The sequence below is a fragment of the Salminus brasiliensis genome, chromosome 25 (assembly GCF_030463535.1).
Source record: "Salminus brasiliensis chromosome 25, fSalBra1.hap2, whole genome shotgun sequence".
Taxonomy (NCBI): Eukaryota; Metazoa; Chordata; class Actinopteri; order Characiformes; family Bryconidae; genus Salminus; species Salminus brasiliensis.
The window spans coordinates 3,802,651-3,820,658 of record NC_132902.1 but is presented as its reverse complement, the minus strand read 5'-3'; the positions used below and the strand labels follow the sequence as shown (position 1 = coordinate 3,820,658).

Genomic DNA, 18,008 nt, shown 5'->3' with positions numbered 1-18,008 from the left:
GCTTTATTTTAATTAAGTTTATGAAATCTTTTTATTGTAGTGTCAATAATAAACATTTTCTGCAACAATTACCTTGTAAATGTTAATTCCACCATCCTGCCCCCTCCCTCAATCCCTGTATCCTAGTCAGTTTTCCACGAATACTGATAACCTGGACATTCCCATACCATGTGTATTAAAAACCAGTGCCAGTGGCTCCATGGGAGCTTAATTTGCAACATGGATCTGGAGCAAGTCCCATTTAATCTCTAATTCCTCTGTGTGTGCTCTGTGATAAAATGTCAAGTGTATATACTGATGACTCAGGGTTTTTGACGCACCCAGAACATTGTCCCATATTGCACGTCCCAGACGAATTCCTGCCCCAATTCTGATAGACCCCTATCCCATGCTTTCATTCCTGCTGTGGGCCTATAGTGCTCAAAGTTGTCTTTGAGCAGTCTGTATCCAGCGTAAGATGGGATGGTCCTTTAAATCTTTACAAGCGTTAGCTTACAAACATAAAACTACAACAGTGCCAACAAGGAAGATTCCCCTAATACCTGTTTGCTGTATTAAAGAAACTCATTAAAACTTTAATCTAAATGAACACTCAAAAATCAGTGTACAAAAAACAGATCTGAAAAAATGGTCAGGAAACATGAACATATACCTAGCATATTCTTTATGAAAGTTAGCATAATTACATGGGTGGTTTACAAAAAGTGGAATATACTAGATTCAGTAATGAAACCATGAGATTTTATTTGAGATTTTATACCATGAGTCTTACAGTATCTGTTTATCTTTAGACTTTCTCCTCCTGAGGAACCAACAATGAGAACAGGGGCCAAATTAGATATCATGTTTTAATGCCATAATTACATTACTTACAGGTAAGTCAGTTCACACTTCACATACCACATCCACAGAGCTGCCGTGATGAGTAGCTTCTATGGAGAACCATCTTTATTAGTATCTTTACTAACGAGAACCCGCCTTGTGTATGAGAATCATTCACAAAGAAGTAGACAGAAAAGAATCATTTTGTAATTCTCAAACTGACTGTAGTTCCCTGTAGGGACCACTATGTGACAGCAGAACTTCATGGCAAAGCTGGCAAAAAGACCAGGTATTTGGTCAGACACGGCCCTGGTCTAGTTGATGAAATTAAAGATAGGGGCCACAATGACACTTACTATCCACTAGGGGTTAGATTGATTTTTCTTTTTTCTGAGTGATGTGCTGAGCTGTAGCAGCATTGCTATGGTCTAGCATGCGAGCTGCATAAGGCATGTTGGGTTCCAAATGTGCATGATGAGCTATGAGCGGGTTTGTACGTGTTGTCACTGGGACAATAGTTGGGCTTCTTAAATAAGCCCCATCATTGCAATCCCTATTACGTCCCATCTAGACCCCATGTGCCAGTTTCCACCTAGATGGGGCACATGGCAAAAACCTTCTGGTTCCCAGTTGGACTACCCAAACAGGCCCCACATGGGCATGTTATTTGGGAGATGCTCATTAGCAAATAGATCATAATAATAATGTTACCTCCTAAAGCACAGGAATACTGGAGAGCATCCTCACTGCTCGCTGAGTTCAGGTACAGCTTGTTGTCTCTGCTGGGTTTGTTAGTTACAGGCTGTCCGTTCTTGTACCAGATGCAAGTGGGGTTGTTTGGCAGAGTGCAGGTGCTACTACAGGTCAGTGTTACTGTCTGTCCATCTGATGAAGCTGTGTTGGAACTCACTCTCCCCTGGTGTGTGTGTGTGTGTGTGTGTGTGTGTGTGTGTGTGTGTGTGTGTGTGTGTGTGTGTGTGTTCTACTGTGTACCAGTCTTCAGATACAGACATCTCTACCTGTTCACTCTCACAGCTCTGTTCCTATATAGTCACTACATAAGTCAAAAAACTGTGGCTTCTACACTCAAGTAGTGTCTAAATGTTAAACAGAGTCACACAACCTATAGCTGAATATAAAGGCCTTTCTATTAGACCTATAACACACTACTTGGGTGTAGAAGCCATAACTTCATGACTACATAGTGCACTACATAGGGAGCAGAGAGTCATTTGAGATATGGCTCAAGTAACCGGTTCTCTTTATTATTGATCATGTGATTAGCAATAAAAGCTCATAGTAAATAGAAATGATTTCTGTTTCTCCAAAATGATCTGATCTAATTTCCTTCTTTGCTGCTGGAAACTGAAGAGAATTATATACGTACTTTTGGGCTTCAAGGGAAAACTGTTTTTTGACTGAACTGTTCTTTCAAGACTGTTCTATTCTATTGATGAGAGAGAGACTGATGTAGTTTAATTAGACTTTATTAGATGTTGCTGTTTCCTGCAGAATTAAATGGTTAAGATGTAAACAGAGTCATTCAGAGTGGTTTGGTGTGAAATGCTCTGTTCTAGAGAAACTTACAGAGTCAGAACTGTTCACAGTGGAGGTGATAGAAACCAGACGTCTGAAGGGTGGTATGAGTGGTGCCTACAGGAGAAACAGAGCCAAGGACTGCGACAACACAGAGAAGGGATATTGCTGCTGCTGCACGTGTTCCAAGGACCTGGAGCACGCAGACAATGATCCATCCCCGGCCCTGCCTGAGCCTCCAACAGTGTGGGACTCGGGACAGAGCACGCTGGGTCTCAGTGGCAACCATGTCACTCAGTGACACCACCTCCCTTCACCGGACTCCCCAGTGGGTGCAGGACTCTAAGAGGGGGACTGTGGTGAGAGGAAGGTGGGGTTGCTGGGTCGCCTGACCGTTCATGCTGGGTTCTCTACCTCTGATCACAGACAGCTGCTGCTTGTTCAGGAAGGAGCACCCGCAGCATAAAAGCTCAGCTCTCGTCGGCACGGGAGAGAGGACACTCACTGATGGAGCTTTTAGAGGCATTCCACTCTTCAGACGTCTGGTTCCCATCACCTCCACTGTGAACAGTTCTGACTCTGTAAGTTTCTCTAGAACGGAGCATTTCACACCAAACCGCTCTGAATGACTTTACTTACATCTCAACCACTGAATTCTGCAGAAATGATAGAAATGATGGACGTCTCTGTTGATCATCACTGGAGCTGCTGTTCTTCATTCTTCTGCTGGTTTCATCTGTATATTTAAAAAAGGAGACACAAAAACCCTCATTAATAATCAAACTAATTAATAATAAAGTCTTTGATCATCATAAAGTGTATTTTTTATTTGTTTAAAGATCACTTTCTTCTTCTTACCTGCTGTTGGTGATTATGTCCATGATTGATCTTTTGTCTCTTGATGACACAAATTTGTCCACCATCTTCACACAGTCCTCGTGGCTCCCCAGAAATCTCAGGGTGTTTCGAGCATGGAGTCTGTGGAGGAAGAATGATAAAAGGTCATTTTCAGTGCTGGCTGGTGAAGAAAACATGCTGATGGGTTCAGTTCTGACCCAATAGGTGTAAAAACAAGCAACTGCTTACCTCACTTCCTGTGCGGAGTCCAGGGCCAGTTTGCTGACGGCCGTCAGCAACCTGCTGGTGAATTCCTTCTTGCTGGTCAGCACACGAGAAGCCCCCAACTTGTAAGAGAGCTTCTCCAGATGCAGTGCAGTGCATCTTCTCACTGCTGCGTTTCTGTGGCTGGAGAGAGGAGAGTGAACACAGTAAGATACACATCCAGCGTTTACACACAGGTGAACTCTAGACTCACCTTCTAGCAAGATCTTCTCCAAAATGTAGGAAGAGACTCAGCCGTACATCAGTGCTGCCAGTTTGTACTGTGTCTTTAGAATGACCACTGATATTGATCACATGACCACTACATTTAGTTTACAGTTCAAATCTATTAATGAATATGGAATGTGATGTTTACCTGAATCCACCAGCCAGTAGAGCGTGCAGGACCCGGCCAGGCGAGCAGGTCTGCACCATCGTGCTGAGGGCCACCTCTACGTCCTCTCGGATGAAGTGGCTGACCTCCCCAGCCTTGTGCAGAAGGACACAGGCAGTGCCCTCCACCTCCTTGTCCATCTTCCGCTGCAGATGGGCGTACAGGTGGGACAGGGTGGTCATGGCGGCACGAGACACCATGGAGCGCAGGTTCTTCACCTGAGACAGTGAAAACAAAAGAAGCACAGTGAGCCTCTGTCTCTAACTCAACCACTGACACTTGCTTTAGCATTAATTAGAATAATGTCATTACAGAAGCTGTTGTCCAGAGTGTATATGAAGTGTGGGTCTTACCTCCTTGATGAGGGCCAAGCAGACATCATGTAGCTCAGGCAGAAGAACCTCGGCATGGTGTTCCGCCAGAGCGCGCAGCACTTTCAGCCCCTCCATCTTCCTCTCCCTGTGTCAAAAGCAAGACATTAGAATGAGGTGAACACGTCTGGAAGGTGGTGTTATTACAGTAGGAATGATAAAGACTGATTCAGTCAATACACTGAACATTTAACAACAGAGGAGCAGCAGCAGATGGAGATCATTGGAAATTCTCTTCAGACACTTTATAGACTCTGATGTTTAGAAGATTCCATCACTAATTTTATCTGGATACTCCAAAGCATTTTAGTTGTGTATTCTCAGGTAACTTCAGCTATTCTAACTCTAGTCTGAGCACTACTCTAAAACACATTACTGCTCCATTAGAACTGGATCTTAATTCTGAATGATCAGTGGAAGGTGGGTCTACTCCAGCTCACTAAAGACATACCATTCCTCATCCTGCAGCAGGCTAAATGCCTGGCCGAGTGCCAGCTCAGGCCGGTCATGGGGCTGCTCACTAGTCAGGGCTGGGATCTCCAGCACCTCTCCTCTTCCCTGACTACCTTCAGCAAGGTGTGGAGCAGCACTGTTGTTCACAGGCTCCTTGCTGGTTTCTGCTCCCCTGCTCTGTCTAACCACTTTGGAAGCAGCTGTTTGTCCTGCAGCCTCGTCCTGACCCTCTGTCCTTGTCTCCTGCCTAAGTCCAGTCTCACTCCTACCTAGGCCTACCCACCTGGGAATCTTGCTACCTGTGATTATGTGAACATGGTTAGAACATCTTATCTACTTTCATTTATTTGTATTTATTTTTTATCATTTAAGAACAGGGTTTTGCCATGGTTACATGTTTCTAATTTCTAATATAAAGAACTAGTGTTTCTAAGCTATATAGAGTTTGTAATGAAGTTACATAAGACTCCTAAGATGTCTGTTCTCTAGGTTATAGATTAAAGACTATTTAAGGGACTGGAACTCACCTGGTGCGTCATAGGCCTTGTTCTTTTTTGGAGCCACCATCAGTTTGGTAGCAGCAGGTGGAGAGACTGGTGTGAGAACCAAGGGGCGTGAAAAGAACTCCTCCAGAGTAATGGAGTTCCCACTGGTCTTGTTCTTATCCTTGGTCTCCATGTTCAGCTGCCTCAGCCTGGGAAATCTGCTGGTTTTGGCAGCAGCAGGTGGAGGGACAGGTGTGTGGACCAGGGGGCGTGAAAGGAACTCCTGAAGTGAGAAAGAGTTCCCATAGGCCCTGTTCCCATCCTGAGCCCTAATGTTCAAACCCCTCAGTGTCGAAAACCTGCTGGACTTGGCAGCAGCAGGTGGAGGGACAGGGGTTTGCAGAACAGGAAATTTCAGGTCCTCAGTCTGTTCTTTCACCACCTGTGGGGCTTGAACTCGGACCCTCTGCCTTATCGGAGGCAAACTGCAGGGAGGTGAAGGGTCCATGCGGGACTCCTGAACGCCCACATTTGGGTCGTCCATCATGAGTCTCATTTTCTCCATGTATTCCCGCCGCTTCCTCCTGATGCTCTCTCGAAGGGAGGGGGCAAGAATAATGGGTCCATCTTCCTCTTCCATCTTCTGTAGATCCTGATGAGACGTCTTCTGAGATGTGCTCTCCTCCACAGTCACACATCTACTGATTACAGTACTGAGAGACCAGCCATTAAATATGGAACGTTACGTGGGCGTGACTCTATTATGACGTCACACACGGGGGCGTGGTCATCTGATAAAGCTGCTGCCTCCACACTATTAGGAGTGAAATATTAGGAGTGTATCATCCAGGGTTGGCTGGAAACACAATGCATGTAACAGTTTTCTGTAATCAGGATAGAAAAAAGTCCAGTTCCAGAGGAAAAAGGCAGTAATCAGATTCCAGCTCCATTCTAAAAACAGTGGGATTACTAACAGAACTACAGTAAACACTCATCACTCTGCTGATTCTCTTGTCTTTCTTCATATCTAGGAGCTAAATTTGGGGCTTAAATGCAGATTTTGCTGAGATTTGATTTCTTTAATGAGAGTTTAGCACTTTCCACAGCGCGCTGTCTCCCTTCAAGCCCCGCCTTATTTTCTTAACCCTCCAATCACTGCTTAGCAACCGTTGTTCTGCAGGACTCCTTCAGCGCTGTTCAGCTCGAGCTCCTGTTTCCGCGGATAGAGTTTGAAGGTGAAGCTCCAGTTCTAGTCATAAGATGTGTCTGGGGGACACAGAGAGCCTGACAGACTGAAGGAGGCTGTTTTCTCCCCGTTTCCAAAAACAACAGCTCATTTGAAAAAGTCAGCTCTGGACTCGTCTGTGGTAAACCTCCCCATGAGCTGAACACACACACCTTAACCAGAGACAGCTGTGTTCACTCAGAGGTGAGTCGTTTGATCTGCTGTTTAGTTGCTAATTTGAGCTGCTTTGACTGAATAAGAAGCTGTGTATGAAAGCACTTGTGGAAAAAGTCGTAGAACCCAGGCGTAGTTTTAGCGGACATGCTAAAAGTTCCTCTTGCTGAAGCGTTCAAATCTTTCTTTACTTGAAATGGATGAGCTGCTTTTACCACGTTGGCTTTGCAGTAACTTTCTGCAGTAGATGAAGTAAATGAGCTCCTCCAGCTGAAGCCCAGTAGAGCAGCAGGGACATCTGATGTCTTCACACATTGCTGCCCCCCAGTGATCAGATCAGGTCATTACATCTGTGATTGGAAGATGTGTTGGTTGATTCCCTGCTTTGGTTTTATTATTGTTCAGATTGTAAAGCATTAATCCATTATTGTAGGCTGTGTTCAATCATCTCTTCATGTTTTAAAGCTCCATCCTCTCCCTGCTGTCACTGCAGTGTTGTAGAAGAGCAGATGCTGCACAGTGGAGGAACCAGGAAGAAATAAGCATTAAAAACTAAACCAAAAGCTGCTTCACAATTTTATTTCTGATGGTGTTTTTGTAAAACACTGTTCAGAGTAATAAATCACACAAGGTGAAGCAGAAATGGATAAAAATATCAGTAAATCTAACCAATAACAGTAAATGATAAAAACAGTGCAGAAGAATAAAAATATGAAGCTTTTAAATCAGTTTCTCAATGAATGTAATGAGCTGAACATAAAACATATGCATGTAAAATAAACTGAACTGAAGATGAGAATGAAGTGTTTCTGACATGGAAATCTTTAAAATTGCCTTCTTTCATCTATGTAATTTTGACAGACTGCATATTGTATGTTAAATGATGCTGATAAGCCGGTGCATGTATTTATAACCTCTAGACTGGATTCCTGTAATGCCCTTCTGGTTGAACGTTCATGCAAATGATTAAAAAAGCTTCATCTACTTCAGAAAGCAGCTGCTAGAGGGCTCACCAGAGCTAGAAACTTTCTCTCTCATCCCTGCACTGGTTACCAGTTAGATTCCACATTGATTTTACAGCGGGGCAAAAAAGTATTTAGTCATCCACTGATTGTCCAAGTTCTCCTACTTGATGAGAGAGGTCTGTAATTTTCATCATAGGTACACTTCAACTATGAGAGAAAAAATGAGGAACAAAATCCAGGAAATCACATTGTAGGATTTTTAAAATAATTTATTTGTAAATTAATATTGGAAAATAAGTATTTGGTCACCCACAAACAAGTAAGATTTTTGGCTCTCACAGACCTGTAACTTCTTCTTTAAGAAGCTCTTCTGTCCTCCACTCGTTACCTGTATCAATGGCACCTGTTGGCCTCAAACAGTCAGACTCCAAACTTAACCATGGCCAAGACCAAAGAGCTGTTGAAGGACACTAGGAAAAAAATTGTAGATCTGCACCAGGCTGGGAAGAGTGAATCTACAATAGGCAAGCAGGTTGGTGTGAATAAATCAACTGTGGGAGCAATTGTAAGAAAATGGAAGACATACAAGACCATTGATAATCTCCCTCGATCTGGGGCCCCACGCAAGATCTCAAAATGATCATGAGAACAGTGAAGAAAAATCCCAGAACTACACAGAGGGACCTGATGAATGACCTGCAGAGAGCTGAGACCAAAGTAACAAAGGCTACCAGCAGTAACACACTACGCTTAGAGGGACTCATATCCTGCAGTGCCAGGCGTGTCCAGGCCCGTCTGAAGTTTGTCAGAGAGCATATGGATGATCCAGAAGAGGATTGGTAAAATATCATGTGTTCAGATGAAACGAAAATAGAACTTTTGAGAGCACTGAAGATGGAACGTGGCTGGGTCTTCCAGCATGACAGTGATCCCAAACACACTGCTCAGGCAACGAAGAAGGTCCCAGAGTGACCTAGCCAGTCTCCAGACCTCAACCCCATAGAAGATTTGTGGAGGGAGTTGAAAGTCTGTGTTGCCCAGCACCACCCCTGCTCCAGAGGAAATCTGCATGGAGGAATGGGCCAAAATATCAGCTACAGTGTGTGACTTACAGTAAATGTTTGACCTCTGTCATTGCCAACAAAGGTTATGCTACACTTGCACAATCAGTGGCTGAATAAATACTTGTTTGCCTCACTGTTAGTCTCTCAATGGTTTATCACACAGTGTCTTAGGGAACTTCTTAAACTCTTTGCTGATGTAGCCTGTTCCCATACTAACACTGTTCTGCACTGCTCTGATTACAGGTTTTGATCCTTACTGTTGTCTCATATCTACATATTTACAGACCCTTCACCAGTATGTTCATACTCCCAAACCCTTTCTTCTCTCTCCTCTCTCCTATGTACTGAGCTGCCCCCTGCTGTCTGCTCCCAGCATTAGTTGTGAAAAGTGCTGTATGAATACATTAGAATTGAACTGAATTAAATGAAATATTGCAGACAGTGGTCTTAACATTCAGAAAGGCAGTCACAGCTTTCAGCCTCCTTGAGCTTCACATTCAGCACAGAGGCCACCAGCCGCGCTCTGATCTGGAGTATGGAGCTGAAAGATCTGCATCCTCCCCTCAACCCCCGCGGAGTCGCCTATGGTCAGTGCAGTCCGTGCAGCAGGTCTGAGTGTTTTGGCACGAATCTATAAATATAATAAATATATATAATCGATCTATATCGATATTTAAATAATATAAACATGAATTATTATCCGTTGTGCTCGTGCTATAAGATCATTTCTATATAATTAGATCATCTACAAACAGTTAATCAGGTGTTACTTGTTATAGGATACAGCGCTTATAAACCTTATAAGGAATAAAATGATGTCACAGTCGGCGCCGCCCGTCAGCCCAGTGGTGAAGGTGCAGGACCTGGAAGTAATGGAGCCACGAGTCGTGGGCTCGACTCCCGGCTCTGCCCCCTCCTGACACTGGTAAGCGTATATACTAGGCAAAGGTTCACGAGTTTGGACGCAAACACCCTGCCTTAGAGAATCTAGTGTCGCTTACCTGTGCCAGTAGGGGGCGCAGTCCAGAGCCTCCCTCCTGCGCCTTTACTAAGGGGTGGGCGGTGCCGCTTTTTGATGAAACCTTTTACTATTATTTTTATTATTAAAAATAAAAAACTACATATTAAAAAAACAACACTAATATTTATTATTAATTATAAAATAATATTAATTCATTACTCTTCTATCATTGGTTGTAAGATTGTAAGGCTGTAAGATTAACATGATAACTCAATATAATCAACAAAACTAACATTTCAGATCTGTACTGTTATTTAGTCGGAGCTTATTTAAAATAGTGAAACTGGGTGTTGATATTTCAGAGCTGATCTTGTTAAAGGCAGAGAGAGTAGATGTAACCCTGTGGAGAGTGAAGCTGCTCTAATGGTGGAGTTAAAGAGAGTGTAAAGCTCTGCAGACATGCAGTGAATATTCTGCTCTACAGAGGAGAAATACGCGCCTCTATGCTGTGCTGTGCTCCTGGAAGTTCTGCTGGCTGATGGATCATTTTGTAAAACGGCTTTAAAGAGCTGACACTGTCTGGTAAGTAAGTTTACTGTGTTCTAAACAGCAAACAGCATTTTTTTCAACCCGACATCATTTCAGAGTTAAAACAATGTTAGCTCCTTAGCTAACGATGCTGCTAGCAGCTCCACCCTAAACTGAGGCTTTCATAATGGGAGCGTTAGCATGGTGGCTAAGTGGGTAGGAGCCCATAGTGTTAACTAGTTCTCTGACTGCATGATGGGTTTGTTTAACATGGCTTAACTCAGGACTCTGAAACATGAGCCAGCATCAACTTTGTTGAGTCCTGAGTGAATTTGCCATGTTTACAGAAGCTGGAGTGATGTTAGACAGTTAGGGAGAGCTCAGTAACTCGCTGTATTTTGAGAAGTGCAGGGTGGATTATATGAAGGGCAGTTGGCTCCTAACGGGACAAGGTGTCTGCTTTGCTCATAATAACTGGATGCTCTCTTTAAAGAAGGTGTGTACACAGATCAGCCATATCATTAATACCACTTGTCTAATATGAGTTGTTACCCCTTGTGCTGCATTAACAGATTTGAGCATTAGAGACATGAACTCTACAAGACCTCTGAAGGGTTTCTGTGTTATCTGGCACCAAAACATAATCAGCAGATCTTTTACATCCTGTAAGTTGTGAGATGGGGCCTCAATAGACGCCCCATGAATGAGCCTCAGGTGCCAATGACCCTGTTGCTGAAGAGTCACCTGGAACCTTCTGGGTCACTGGGTGTAATAAAGAAGGCTGAGAGCACTGCCTGTGTTCTCCTGCACAAGATTCAGGAATTCAGCCACTTCATCAGAGAGGACGTGAAGGTGGCATGGTGCAGAACTGCTCTCCTGGCCGGGTCCTGCGCGCTCTACTGTCTGGTGGATTCAGGTAAACATCAAATTCCATATTCATTAATAGATTTAAACTGTAAACTAAATGAAGTGGTCATGTGATCAATATCAGTGGTCATTCTAAAGGCACAGTACAGGCTGGCAAGAACTTGGAGAGTGTAGAAGGAGTTCTTCAGTCTGAACACTAATCCCACAGTTCCCTAGCTAACACACTGTAATCCGGTTAGCTGTATAATATTATGCCCTTTATTTACAAGGGATGTACTGTAATGTTAATCATAGGGCTGCTGTATTACACCTAGTGATCAGTGGCAGCTCAGAAGGAATGAGTGGTGTAGCAGATGTAGGTGATCAGTTTGAAGCTTTTGGTGAGTCTGAATCAGAGAGATTAATAACAGAGACTAAAGTCAGAAATGACATTTGGGCTCCATCCAGCTCTTATCACTGCCAACCAGAATCACTGCTATCATGAAGACTAGGTGGATGTGCAGCACCACAGCCAGGCTCCTCATCGTCACATCCTAGTCCTAGTTCCTGTTCTGTACCAGACACCTTCTGCAGTGTGTAACACAGGATTAGCTTTGTCTTTGTCCTCAAGCTTCATTCCCTTCAGAATGTTTATAAAGAATTTTTATATCATATTTATATTAATAAATATTATATATATTAATATTTCAGTTCTAACTGTCTGCAGTGTAGTCACTGAGGTCAAGTAAACAAAATCTGACTGAGTGCAGTTTGATCATGGTGCTGCTGAACTATGCTCAGACTTACCAAGCAAAACATCCCACAAGACCACATTTCTTAGAAAATATATTTATTAATGTTTATCCATGTTTAATAAAGAAAATACAGCATAGAATTCACAACAGAGAACGGCAGAATAAAAAGTGATAAATAATATTTAAATATTTGTCTTTTTAGAATTAATTGGCTTTTGTACACTAAATAAATAAATAAACATGTTTAAGTGACTTTCCCATCCAACATGCTTTTCTCAGTCCGTTTCACCACATTGTTGGATGTGCCAAAAAGTCTGTCCCAGTGACTGAAGAAAGGAGCAAAGTTGCTGCTGGGCTTCTGGTGGTGAAGGTCATGAGCTAGTGCTCCTCCAAGCAGTCCAAAAGGAACAAGGTGGCTTGGGGTCCAGGGCAGGTCGTAGCCAATGTGATCCTCAACAGACAACCAGATGCTGAAGATGGTGAGGGTCCACGTAGTCAGGGGATGGCACCGTAGAAGGAGAGGGTTCAGGTTACTCCAGAAACCCATTGTCATCAGCTCCACAGCACTAAGATGTTCGGTGGACCAGGAGAAGGGCGAGATGTAGTCATGGTGGATGGCGTGGACCCACTTATACAGGTGTCTGTTCCTGTGATGAGCCATATGCCAGAAGAAGTACTGGGTATCAAAAATGATCAAGGCACCAAGACTCCCGGAGAAAAGCTCCCAGACTGTTGGAGCAAGCGCAGGCAGCTGAGGAGCTGGCATCACAGCACTGTTGATCAGAACCACTGGGACCACAAAGACCAGGTGGTTGTACAGCGCCATGCATAAGCTCCTCATCATCATGCTGGCGGTCGGTCGCCTCTCCTTTTGGATCTTGTAGCTGTAAAAGGCAGGAGCGTGCTCTCCCAGGAGGTCCAGAATTGCAAAGGGACAACTGAAGATGAAGTAGCTAGAGAAGGCGAGCATGACGGGGAAGAAAGGTGATGAGACCAGGGAGTAATGATGGAACAGCAGGTAGTCCCACAGTGGCTGGAGAAGCTGGTCTGAAGCCCTGGAAGTAGGAAGCTGCAAAGCAACTTTACTGATGTTCCACATCTTGTTCTCTGCTTTGCTGTAGGGAGAACATACTGGTGTGGAAGCCTTCAGCCTTATTTATACTTCTGAGCCAGACAGTCTAACCTGCTCTACAGCCGCGTTACACCAGTTTTTCCTTCACAACTTTTTTCTAAATGTTGGTTTTGTGTGAGTCCAAATTGTGCAGGATTATCTTCATTTCCCAACCTTGAGACTGAACCGAGGGAGATTTACCCCTCCCGAATAACCTCATTTTCACTCCTTTAGAATTTCAGCTGGATTCTGGCTTTTTGGGCTTTCTGTCTGGGTGCTTTCAGTCACACTTTGTGAAAACAGCTCTTTGCTGGTTTCATGTCTGACTGAGGTTCATTTCCAGTCCATGTCAGACTGTCTAGCCAAGCCTCTCAAACATTGGCTAATAGCTGCTGTATCCCTGCCAAAGCTTCTTAACTCCAAAATCTCCCGAGTAGTGCTGTGCACTGGCCAGCCTTTTCAACTGGACATATCAGATTTCAGAGGCAGACCATTAAATCTAATCTCTCCATTTCTCATAAAATGATAAAGTCTACTGTAATCCTAAACGCTGTTTCTACCCAAATAAATGAAGTCTGGTGTAGTAAAACTGGAAACATCCCACATATTATTCCACTGTTTTGAGTTTGGTGAGCGTTTTGTGATCATTTTACAGATCTTTGTTGAATCAACTTATAATAATTGAGTTTATTTGGTTGACATTAGTAAATGGACAGTGATTGGTCCATGTGAGCTTAAAAACACACAGACAGAAATAAACTTCACTGATGTTGGATTGAATCATTTCTCCCATATTGATTTTCCCAGCAAGTCCAGTCACTGAGTCAGCTGTGCTGGGTCAGTGATATACAGTGGGGTTGTGGGTGGAATACAACCTATTTGAGAAACTCTCTCTTTCCTATTGGCTCCTGGTGCCACCTGTTTCCATACTGGGTGTGTCTTTCCCCCTTTACTCACCATCAATGTGCAGTAATTTCCCCCAGGCTACATTCCCCTATGTGGTCACTTGTAATCTGTATAGTGTTCTTAGAGTCTAGTCTTAGTGGTGAAGGCTGTAAGAGCTTGATGGTGCCTGAATGATGAAGTGATCACTAATGTCAAATCTGACAGAGATTTAAAATCTGGACTTTGTTCTTGATGGGTGAAACATTACATGGTCAATCAGTTACATTAACTGTTCTCTTAAAGTACAGCAAGAACAAAATTAATTACAATAAATTAATTTAATGTAAATATATTTGAGTATATTTTGGTGTAATGTAGTATTAACTTCAACATAAACTGAAAAGGTTTATGTGTATGTAAAATGTATTTAGGTGTTTGTATATAGGTTTTAATACATGTACAGTAGTATGTTTAAAGACCAGGTTGACTTTAAATAGTTCCATTTTAGCTTAGCTAAGTAAACTTCATCAAGTAAACTTCACCCTTCTAGCCCTCTTTAAGTGTACTGATCATTAGTGTGTTAAAGTGTCATTAGTGAACACTTTAGTTCACTGTAGCTTAATAAAGCTTAACACACCTAAGTTTACATTTTTCACTAAGGACTAAATTGTGCAGGTCAGTTTTGTCTAATCATTCCAGTAGCAGCTGAACGGTTGATCATATGGCTCCAAAAGAAGTTTTATTAAGTGCCTCCTTCACAACAAACTTTAACTGTTTTATGTCCAAATTCATCTTCCACTTAATTGTGATGGTCAGTTTTTGTCTAATGCCTTTAATCTAAACGGTGAACAGAGGCTGCATTTACCACCAGCTGCCAGCAGAGGGCGACGCAGCACAGACTGCAAAACTGGTTCTGAATAAAGAAACTTTAATAGCGTCTAAACGGTTCATCATATGACTCTGAGACACGTTGCATTTTATGAGGTGCCTCCTTCACAACAAACTACAGCGCTTATATGGCTATTTTACAGTCCACTACATTGTGGTGGTCCGTTTTTTTTTTTTTTTTGTCTAATAATTTCAATATTTGAACAGGGTAAGGGATTCAGGCTATGCAGAAAGCTGCCAGCAGAGGGCGACGGCGTTTCTGCAAAAAAAAAGGCAAATAAATGGTTTATCATTTCTCTCCAAAGTAAGTAATATTTTATCAAGTGTCTCATTCACAGTAAACTACAATTGTTATATGACCTAATTTAACATTATATTTTATTTGTGGTGATCAGTTTTTGTCTAATAATTTCAATATTTGAACAGGGTAAGGGGTTCAGGCTATGCAGACAGCTGCCAGCAGAGGGCGATGGCGGCACACAGTTCTACTGGTTCTGTATAAAGAGGTTTTCTCTGCAAACAAAACAGAAGAGAAAATAAAGAACTTCAGCAGCAGCTGGGTTGTATTGTATTAAGTGCATTCTTCACAAGAATCTATAAATATTATATGTCCATAACTTTCACTTAATTGTGGTGGGCAACTTTTGTCTTATAACTTCCATCGCATCAGAACGGTGAACAGAGGCTGCATTTACCGCCAGCTGCCAGCAGAGGGCGACACAGACTACAAAACTGGTTCAGTATAAAGAGGCTGAATAAAGAAACTTTAACAGCGTCTAAACGGTTCATCATATGTCTCCGAAAGAAGCTGTATCCGATGCCTCCTTTACAACAACCTACAACTCTAGTATGGCCATTTTCACATTCCTCTAAGTTGTGGTTCTCGGTTTTTGTCTAATAACTACAAAATAAACAGAATGTGAACAGTTTAGGGGTCAGCCTGTACCGCCAGCTGCCAGCAGAGGGCGATGGCGGCACACAGCGCTGCTGGTTCTGTATAAAGAGGTTTTCTCTGCAAACAAAAAGGAAAAATCTTAAATATTTTAACTGTTGATCATGTGTCTCTAAGGTGCCTCTTTTACAACAAAATACAACTCTTATATGCTCATCTGTACATTGTACTAAATTGTGGTGTAAAGGGTCAGCCTGTGCCGCCAGCTGCCAGCAGAGGGCGACAGACACAGACTGGCGGTACAGAGCTTCTCACTGCGAACAGAACAGAGAAGAAAAGAGAAGAGAATAAAAACAGCTCCAAACTAAAGGAGAAGAGAAGCAGAGCTGAAGAGAGGAGAGAAAACTCCCATCTTTATTTAAGATTCATAAAAGCTGAACAATAAAGCAGCTTCCTCTCTCATGAGAGGAGGGTTCAGTAAAAAACAGCGGGGCTGCGGGGCTTGTTTCTGTACCCCAACCTCTGAGTAACACTCACATCTTTCCCATTGGTTCCTCACACTACCTATTTGCATATAGGGCGGAGCCTCCCTTCTCGCTCCGTCAGTGAGCTGTTCTTCCCCCTGGGTCCTAGCGCCAAAAATTAGAGTCCAGTGTGTTCAGCTTTATTAAGATACAGTGAACTAAAGTGTTCTTGTAGATTCACTAATGATCAGTACACTTAAAGAGAGCTAGAATTAAACTATTTTGATGGTAGTTTTTAGATTAGGTTTTACAACTGAGTTTATTAGAAACATTCTAAAATATACATGAAATATATTAACATTAATATTCCAGTTTCCAGTCCTGGATTTCTTTTGTATGTAATTGTATGAGCCTCTCATTAAAAGTTAATTAGAGGAATGTCAGTCGAAGCCGATCTGTAGATGAGTTACTTTCAGTTCAACACCCAGTTTCACTATTTTAAATAAGCTCCGACTAAATAACAGTACAGATCTGAAATGTTAGTTTTGTTGATTATATTGAGTTATCATGTTAATCTTACAGCCTTACAATCTTACAACCAATGATAGAGTAATCATTGAGTAATGACTGTAAATAATAATAATAATAATTATTACTATATAATTAATAATAAATATGATTGTGCTGTTCTTTTAATATGTAGTTTTTTTATTTTTAATTGATAAAAATAATAGTAAAAAGTTTCATCAAAAAGCGGCACCGCCCACCCCTTAGCAAAGGCGCAGGAGGGAGGCTCTGGACTGCGCCCCCTACTGGCACAGGTAAGCGACACTAGATTCTCTAAGGCAGGGTTCTTGCGTCCAAACTCGTAAACCTTTGCCTAGTATAGACGCTTACCAGTGTCAGGAGGGGGCAGAGCCGGGAGTCGAGCCCACGACTCGTGGCTCCATTACTTCCAGGTCCTGCACCTTCACCACTGGGCTGACGGGCGGCGCCGACTGTGACATCATTTTATTCCTTATAAGGTTTATAAGCGCTGTATCCTATAACAAGTAACACCTGATTAACTGTTTGTAGATGATCTAATTATATAGAAATAATCTTATAGCACGAGCACAACGGATAATAATTCATGTTTATATTATTTAAATATCGATATAGATCGATTATATGTATTGATTATATTTATAGATTCGTGCTAAAACACTCAGACCTGCTGCACGGACTGCACTGACCATAGGCGACTCCGCGGGGGTTGAGGGGAGGATGCAGATCCTTTAGCGCTGCTTCTCACTCTGTGCACTTCACATATTAGCAGTTGCACTCTTACACTCCTATAGGTCACCATGGCCCAGTCCCAAATCACACCCTACACTCTGCAGTTCTCCTCAAAGTTACTCTTTTTGGTATCAACAGCGAGCAGCGCAATAAGTCAGGAGCCCTTCAGAGCGCGTGTTTTTAAACATGGTATTTGGGACACAGCCCATTTCTCCTCCTTCATGCCCTCGTCGCGCTGTCAGTCGACAGTAACGTGAACACCATGGACATCACGAGATATTTGAAAAAGAGAGAAACAGCCAGTCCCCAGGATCAGCCGGAGAACACAGTGCTGTTTCAGCTTCATGTAGGTTTAGAAGGACAGCAGTATTTACAGTAATAGAGCTGTAGATGCTCACTGTAACGGTATGAAGGTCACTTTAACGTTAGACTGATGTCAGCTAGCAAGCTAATGTTACTGGTACAGATCATGGTGATCCGCTGTTCACTAGCTAGCAAATGTGGAGATCAGTAGGATACTCTGTCTGTATGAAGCTGATGATCTTCGGACGGCTGAAATGTGGTCAAAGTCAAAGTATGAAAGCAAACTGGAATCAGTGACTAATAACTGGAGCCGTGTGTTGAGCTGTAAGAGGAGGTGAAGGTTTTATAGATGTTAGATATTGTGGAAGAATTCTACAATAAACTCTACAGAAATCCTGCAGTTTCTTATCGTATTACTCCATTTCTTTTAGTCAGGAATTCACTGAAATATGAGATAATAAAACACAAACTGCAGGATTTGTGTTTATTGCTGTGCTGTAAAATTCT

At 42.6% G+C, this 18,008-nt stretch overlaps 1 protein-coding gene and 1 long non-coding RNA gene across 2 annotated transcripts; one reads left to right on the top strand and one right to left on the bottom strand.

Moving 5' to 3' along the window:
• Positions 1–10,588: 10,588 nt before the first annotated feature.
• LOC140547849 (uncharacterized) lies at positions 10,589–15,113 on the top strand. The gene is made up of 3 exons (XR_011978513.1): positions 10,589–10,995; positions 14,772–14,868; positions 14,991–15,113. It is a non-coding gene; the product is annotated as an uncharacterized lncRNA (long non-coding RNA).
• Positions 11,925–12,779, bottom strand: LOC140548161 (cholesterol 25-hydroxylase-like protein 1, member 1). Its single transcript, XM_072671586.1, has one exon. The coding sequence runs from the start codon at positions 12,777–12,779 to the stop codon at positions 11,925–11,927; it is 855 nt and encodes a 284-aa protein (XP_072527687.1).
• Positions 15,114–18,008: the final 2,895 nt, after the last annotated feature.